The 8561-nt window shown below is 31.9% G+C and overlaps 1 protein-coding gene across 1 annotated transcript; it reads left to right on the top strand.

Moving 5' to 3' along the window:
- The first annotated feature begins 235 nt into the window (after window positions 1–235).
- Window positions 236–8542, top strand: LOC126901521 (muscarinic acetylcholine receptor DM1-like). The gene is made up of 5 exons (XM_050678010.1): window positions 236–373; window positions 4881–5487; window positions 6058–6319; window positions 6406–6550; window positions 7963–8542. The coding sequence occupies exons 2-5, from the start codon at window positions 4944–4946 to the stop codon at window positions 8260–8262; spliced, it is 1251 nt and encodes a 416-aa protein (XP_050533967.1). The 5' UTR covers window positions 236–373; window positions 4881–4943; the 3' UTR covers window positions 8263–8542.
- The last annotated feature ends 19 nt before the right edge of the window (window positions 8543–8561 follow it).

The raw sequence follows: 8561 nt of genomic DNA, 5'->3' as shown, positions 1-8561 counted from the left end.
AAGAGAGGCCATCTCTTCTCTCCTCTCGTCGAATTACCGGTAGGAAAACTGTGGCAGAGTAGGGCGTGTATTTTTCGGAATCGATGCACTCGCGATTGGTTGGGCGTGAAGCGTTCTGCTTCGGTGCAATGTGACTCACACGGGGATGGTCGTTGGCGGTAGTAAGGAGATCGGAGGATGATGCGGAGAGCAACGGGAGCCGAAAATCAATGAGCCCCCTGACCTGCCGGTGAGACCGCTCGTACAGCTTCCAGTCCCGGACCAGCAACCGCCGTAAGCGCAACATTTCGGGCACTCATGTCTGGCTACATGTCATAACGGGGTTCTCGCACGTATGACTGATGTGCCCTCTTGTCAAACGTAAACAACACAGGTATATCAATGGGTCACTAATAAACTGTAAAATATAGTTTGCCAGTATAATATTTACATTGTGTTTTATAGTATCCTTATTTTTACAATCAACACATCAGAGTGCTGATCTCAATGCTGCAGTGCACTAGACATATTATAATGAACGCATGCTATTTTCCTCCCCCTACCCATCAAGTATCCAATAATCGCGGTGTGTGTTTATTTGTTATCCATAGCCTATGTAGTTGTAATTTTCTCTGTGCATGTTGTGAGTGTAGAGCTGAATTTACAATCAACCTGACCAATGTAAACGCATATTATTTAATTTTGAAATTTTTTTGTGTGGTGTCGAAATTATGTTTGTGTTACCTACCAAATCGTATGTTTTATTAATGACCATAATTGTTTATGTACAAAATGTGTTTACGAATAAACTGTAGTTTGAAGTAGCTGTTGTTTGTTCGCTACATTAATTTTTTTATCACGAGAACAAAACTCAAAGGAGCATAGAGACTAAATCCGTTTTAGTGGAGGATTTTGTAGGCTATAATTCATCTTCAGCAGTGCTATTGTCAACATTATAGTTAATTAAAGGATTACATGTAGTAAACCATGACGCTCAGGAAAATGGATTAGATGGGTATAATATCTTATAGTCAAAGATAACAATAGATGTCACCTGAGGATGGCTCGCATTATTTGCTTTCTTTTTAATTTGCTGTATTTTGTTAAATATTTTATTCTTAAAAATAATTCCATAAATATTATTATAAACATATTTCATTATTTTAATTAAAGTGAAAAATCCAAACGAGTTTATTTTAGTTGTCATATTTCATACAATATAGTTAATAACTACATGTATCTAATATATCTATGATAACGCCCAATAGATAGCGAAATACACTAGTTATTGTCGGCTACTGTGAAGTTTTTAAACTTTCCAAGTTTGTTAATAAAATATAAAATAGGAACACACGTTCGAAAAACTTTGGCATATTTTATTTTGTTTTATAACGTGTATCATTCTTTTTACGTTTTTACCCTGTGGTTGTAAAGTAGGATTACCTTGGAAAACCGCATTATCCTTTCATATTGACGTTCAAATCCTACTTAATATTCTGTAGCAATTCTAAAACATTTTTTATTTATTTATTTTTTTCAAGTATTATATTGAAATAATTTATCATTTAAATAGTACCGTTAAATAGATATTTCATTATAGTTACAATTTCAATACTTTAATGTTCAGAAATTACACTTACAAATATAGATTAATATATTTATTGTTTTATGCTAAATATGAATAAAAAAGTGGAACTCATGGAAAGAAAGCTAATTTTTTTTTAAGAAAATTTACACATTGCTGTTGCAAAATTTTCAATTATTTAGAACCTTTTTATAAATGGTTTTGAGATACACAAATTTTATATTCCCTTTATAGGGCGTTTTAAGGAGGGTATTTGTCCGCGCAGAAGTTTTGAGGGGGTAGTAATTTTTAATAAAGTTAATATAAAAACGTGTTATTATAAATGATAAAGAAGAATGATAACGGTAGCTAAATTGTAAAATTTGTAAGCTGAGGGATAATTCCCCTAGACCCCCTCAACTATGTACTATATACTGGTCTGCTAATGTTTTCTTGTATTACTATTATTTATGTATCTTAGTGATATTGAAGTTACAGATTTTTTAGCAAATGAATATTTTTCAACGACCTATTTAGAACAATTTTGATTTAAAATATTGCGTTTTTCAATGACATCATAAATGTACACATTGTATAAATTTTAAATATAATTTTTTTATTTCAGTAAAGATGACTAGAAATATTTCTATATGACTCTATTAAAGTTGCATTTTTAGTAATATTCAAGATATCTTTTTTTAAATTTTGCTTTAAGTTGTAAAATGAAAAAAAAATGTTAAAATTTTTATTTAAGCAGATTTATACGACTATATTTTGATTAAATAGTTAAAAAAACTTAAATTCAACATATTTTCTTATTAAAAAATATTTTCAGCAGCACCATAATTCGATTCTTTTATATTTTAATCGAACTATACGTAATAGTTTGCCAAATATGTAAGTGAAAGACATGACGAGAAGAAATTTATTTGTTTGGTATAAAAAATTGTTGAGATATTGAGGGGCACAAAATGTTATAATATTTAAAAACCGGTATCATGATTATCGTTTAATATCATATTGTCTGATATTGTAGAGAAATAAATATGCATGGGAAAGGAGTAGGCTGACTAAAGCTAAGGGATATAATTGAAAGAGTTGCTTAAACGTGTAAATACCTCGAGTTGTTAACTGTCTTATGTTTAATTGAGATTATGTTGTCAATTATTATAAGAAAATTAGGTTTTTTATTAAAATTAATTTATATTACATTAAAAGTTAAGTAATAGATTTAATATTTTTCGAATAATTCTTATTTCATGTTGAGTTTATTCAAAACATTGTTCATAAATTAAAGTAATTTGAGTAAAATATTAAGTTTATAAATAATAAAAATGTAACTAGCAAAAAAATTTTTAGAGACCTTTCTGAAAGTAAATGTATTTATTTATTCGAACAAACCTTTTATAAATTATGATAGTTTTGAATTTGATAGATTGTATTGAATATTAATTATATTACACATTGAGCTTAATTAAAAATAAGTCAATTTTAATGATTATGTTAATGAAAATGTAATGAGTTAAATGAAAAAATAATTTAAAAAATGACTTATAAATCATCTATAAATTCGTTTATTTTGAATATTTTTGAATATGTCAACTAAAATTTTTATTAAATTTAATTGTCGTATATGGACAATTTTTAAATACAACAAACATTTTTCCTGGTATATCATGTGGTGACTTTATTGGTTTTACGATAAACTTCCATACGTTTTAGGTAATAATGTTTGTCAACGTAATTCTCTCGTGATAATTGTAACATTTAAGCATGTGAAAATTATTTAGTTTGAACATTTATCGATCTACACATTCGTATTATTACACTTAAAGCTTATACAACGTGCAGTCAACTTCATGCCGATATCTTATTTCTATAGTACCTTCACGATTCAAATCCGATTGTAGAGCACTTGTGCATTACTATCCTTTTGTATGACTAGATTTGTTTAAAATGCGTTGACATATTTGATACTGTTGCTAGGTACAATTATAATTCACGTAATTCCTATTGAAGCACCGGATTAAGAATTAGCATAATAAGAGTCGCTCGTGTATTAAACAAAATTCTGGAAATGATATTATACATGTATGTGTCTGGAGGATATTTTCATTCAAGGTTTTATTCAGCATTTTCTCATAAGTTTTTGAGAGACATACGCTTTAACATTTGTTTAATAGTGATTTATTTAACGTTCACAGTATTAATGTGTGACATAAATTTTATGGAACTACAAAAAATAGCAATTCATTTTCTGTAAATAATTCTAAAACAAAATATGTATCTCTTACTGTGTTTACTTCATTGGGGGCTTACATTTTGTAGTGCAAACTTTTTTTGTAAAAATTATAAGTGTTTTGTAATTCTAGTTTTTTTTTTATGACTGTCGAATACGCGTACACACTAAATCGCTTTTCACCAGTAACATTAAACTGTGAACGTATCCAATAACTCGGATAATATCGTCACTATAAGTTCTCGTAGCAATAACTTAAATAGAATAGTATTACACTTCAAATGGTTAAAACGATTTTATAAATGCTTACTTTAAAATCAATAGCCGAATTGAATAAATACATTAATCGGTCAATATTTTAGCTGTTTATTATCCATAAAAAATAATTATCCGCAGAACTCATTCGTAATCACATAAAATTTACTTTTACAAAATAATATTAAAGTGTTATTGGATATCATATTATAAACTTTGAATAACTGGAGCGCTTTTGGGATAAACCCAAGAGGTAAAATATAAAAAATGGTAATTTGAAGAAGGGAGTAGTTTCAAACGATCTGTCTGAATGTGTAATTGAATACACACCCTGGGTTATTAATTTCAACATTATTTGAGCAAATAAATATTTTATTTATTAAATTGAATCGAATTAAATGAGTTCACAGATTTTTTTTATTCATCAAATTCATTATTAATATATAATTGAAGACCGCAAGGCATTAATTTGCTTTGAATGTATTAAATTCAAAACGAAATTGCATAATTCAATTCGAAATGTATTTTGGAAAGTATAAACTTCCGTTTTAAGTCCAATTATTTTAATTCATTTGACAGCCTTTGAGTTATTTATCTTATCTCTACTAAATCTAGCTATCGCCTGATAAAAATATAGTTTTCACTCGAATTTCATATTAGTTTTTAATGGATTTTGTATGATAAATAGTGTGTATAGTATCAATTTAATTTCATAATACATTTTAACTTTTTTTAATTAAAAAAATGTATTTTTTTTTTCATTTTCAATAAATCAATATGACCTACAATTGACATATTTTCTGTGTGACTAATCACTTTTTTTTAACATTGTTGTTTTTGTAGATCGAGAGTCACGTATGGGACGTGATAGACAGCGCAGACGATGAGGACACGTATGGCCGCGCAATGAACGCGCTCGCGGCTCGGGCGGCGCTGTCAACATTGTACACATCATCGACGTCTACTTTGGCGGCTGACTACCATGCGTGGACAACGGTGGCGGCGACAGCAAAGGCGGCGGAGGTGGCAAACACTACCGAAACACCGTTTTTCGAAACCGAACTCCGGTTTACGGTGTCCCAGATGGTGTTCGTCGCGCTTGTGTCCGGCGCGCTCAGTTGCATCACCGTGGTGGGCAATCTAATGGTTATGCTGTCGTTCAAGATCGACAAACAATTGCAGAATATAAGCAACTACTTCCTGTTTAGCCTCGCGTTGGCCGACTTCTTCATTGGGCTCATATCCATGCCGTTGTTCACCATCTACACCATACTGGGATACTGGCCGTTCGGCCGACACGTGTGCGACGGATGGCTTGCGCTCGACTATCTGGCCAGCAACGCGTCAGTACTCAACCTGCTGTTGATAAGCTTCGACAGGTACTTCTCGGTGACCAGACCACTAACTTACAGAGCTAAGCGGACTAGAGGCAAAGCGTTGCTGTTTATCTGTAAGTAGAAATTAGGGTTGTAAGCCACTGACTGGCTAAACGAAATCTCTGTGCGATGTGAATAATTAACCACTCAGTAATGATCACCGCTCACATAATACACAGTAGTGTTACCACACATGAAGACATTTACAGTGTTGGGCATTTCGTTGTTATCCATTCCTAGTTATATCCATTAAGTGAGTTTATCTGAACATCCACGATTGTCAACATGCTCGTTGGGACGTATTGAGACATACCGCCGACTGTTTGAATTACTTGAGCTTGCCAATGTTGGTAATTACTAGGAACAGTAGAATGTCTTAACTAAACAGCTTATGGGCCATTAAGGAAGTGTCGTTAGGTTGATTAATGAACGAGGGTTTGACAGGCGGCGTGGAGAGTAGAAAAACATAAATCTCCGACGTGTGGGAGGAAGAATAAAGAGAGGACCGAGTGAAAAAGCGGCCTGCCGTTTGCAATATTTTATAAGGTTTTTATTAAACTATGTACTCGGTTGAGTGGTTTAGTGGGTTTTAATTTTTGTTTACCTTTGATTCGAACCGCAATTAACTGTATCGTCGGTTTCAGCTGCCGTATGGTTCATATCACTGTGCTTATGGCCGCCGTGGATTTACCTGTGGCCGATAATAGAAGGCCGACGAACCGTTCCGGAAACGCAATGTTACATACAGTTCATAGTGACCAATCAATACATTACTTTCGGCACGGCCATCGCGGCTTTCTATACACCGGTGACGGTCATGTGCATCGTGTACTATCGCATCTACATGGAGACCAAAAAGAGACAAAAAGACTTGCCAAACTTGCAAGCCATGAATAAGCCGCGCAAGTGAGTGCTTCGTGAAATTTTTTATGATGGAAAAAAAAAAATAGCCGAAAAATGAATATTGTGTTTTTTTCGTCTTCTGTTTATAGTGATCCTCAGCAAGAGGAATCGTGGGCTCGTATTCGGTTGGATCAAGGCAATTCGTTGGATCGTCGAGAAACTTATGAGACCAGCTCGTNTCGAGAGACTTATGAGACCAGCTCGTTGCGAAAAGCTTACTCTCAGTGTTCATTGGTAAATATGTCTATAATTAACTTTAATAACATTTTATAAACTTATTCGAAGGAATTTAATATATAAAATATTAGCGTATATTAATTCGTATGCTATTTTTTAATTTGATGATTCGACTTTTAATTGATCAATGCGGTACAAGTTGATTTAATTTTTTTCATTAAAGATGTAATTTATTATTTACCATATAATTTTTCATCACTCATTAATCTAAATCGATAGTTACATTTACTTTGTTTGATCACAGTTAGGACGGGAAAACATTACAAACAACGTTATAATTATTATGTTTAAAATCAAAAATATTTTTAGAACATCAAATACCAAAGAACTATGTGATTACGATAAACGTAAAGTATCGTTTAACATAAAAATTGCATAACGTTAATAATTAAGCTCAATTATTAGATAATGTTATAATCATAGACGGAACTAGATATTTTTATGATACTAGGCATCTTGAAACATATCTTTTTGGTTTGCTTCAGTTTTTTTCATGATTGAAAAACATGGGCAGAATTAGAGATGGGTTTTGTGAGCGAAGTCTCTTCAAAAATAAAATTAGCCCCTTCCGAAAATTATAAAAATGATACCTAACGTTACTTGTATAAAAATATTTTTTAAGGTGAAATTATAAGAAGTCTCCGAAGATTTTTTCCTACGGGGAAATATATTCCTATGGGGAATATATATGGCAGAGAGATTTCTATTATCTCATGTATTTTAAGTATAACCGTATCTCTGAAATATAAGCATTTTCATTTTTGGTGATTTTGATCTTTATTCCGCCTAGGTAGCCCTGGCACTTATACCAAAATAACATAGAGAAATTGTGATGCAGTTATACATCGATTTGTTATATGACTGTGAAAGGAGTTATTTACACAGACAGCAATTAAATTTTTAATCATTAAAATTATTTTAATAATCTAAAGTTTTTTAATAATAAAGATTACAAAAATATAAAAATTGATTAATTGTAGCTAATATTGTTTAAAATATATTTAATATAATAATTTAAAAATAAAAAATATTAAACTCAAAAAACTACGAATTACCAACAATATCACGTACATGTATTTTGGCAACAATGATTCCATTATTATATTATGATTTTACATATATTTTTTATTATAAATATAAGATTTCAATGATAAATTAAAATTAAGGACCTCATAAGCCTGGGCCATGGCCCTGTAGACCTAGGCAGTAGTTCCGCCTATGGTCACAATATGTTAAATGTAATATAAACGTTAATACTATATGATTGTGGAAACTTAACTTGGTATTGATTTAAAAAAATCTATTTCGTAGAATAATTACCAGTACAAAGCCGTTTATTTTCTAAGTAGAATGAATAATGTTTAAATTTTGTTTTCGAAGCTAGTGAATATTTTTGATGACTTTTGCAGAAAGCTAGACGACTGTTGACTTGGTCTTGGCTTCGCGACTGGTGTGTGGACTGGTGGCACTCAGGTCGGGATGATGACTATGACGAGGAAGACGATCAAACCCCTAGCGACGTGCCAGGTGGCACCAGCTATGGGACTACGGTGTCCAGGTCGACTTCCCTAAACGTCATTCATCAACAACCCACTACACCACCACCGCTTAAGTCTTATCACGCGGTCAACAACAACAACAGGTTGGCTAATAGGTCGTTGTCTAATGACTCGGTGAGTGAGTTGCTCCGAATGAGTTTTATTAATTAGATATATTAGATTATACTTAAATTGCCGGGGTCATCCCTAAAAAGAAGTGGGGTAATTTCAGTCTCTCTTCTTCGTAATTTTAGTTTAAGACGGCCCCGTCAATCATAAAATATATTTTAATACCTTTCCCCAAAAATGATCAAACTGTACTAGATATACGATTAGTGTAATATTAATAGGACGGAGCGCTTTAACATAATTTTAATCGTGATGAAAATATAACTAATACATTCACTAAACATAATTAACTAGTTTGAATAATAACAACACGTTCTAATTAACTGGGATTAATCAAAGAC

The sequence above is a fragment of the Daktulosphaira vitifoliae genome, unplaced genomic scaffold, assembly GCF_025091365.1.
Source record: "Daktulosphaira vitifoliae isolate Bord-2020 unplaced genomic scaffold, ASM2509136v1 Scaffold_3, whole genome shotgun sequence".
In the NCBI taxonomy this organism is placed as follows: Eukaryota; Metazoa; Arthropoda; class Insecta; order Hemiptera; family Phylloxeridae; genus Daktulosphaira; species Daktulosphaira vitifoliae.
Note: the sequence above shows the minus strand (reverse complement) of the source record. Positions and strands in the feature narration are given on the sequence as shown.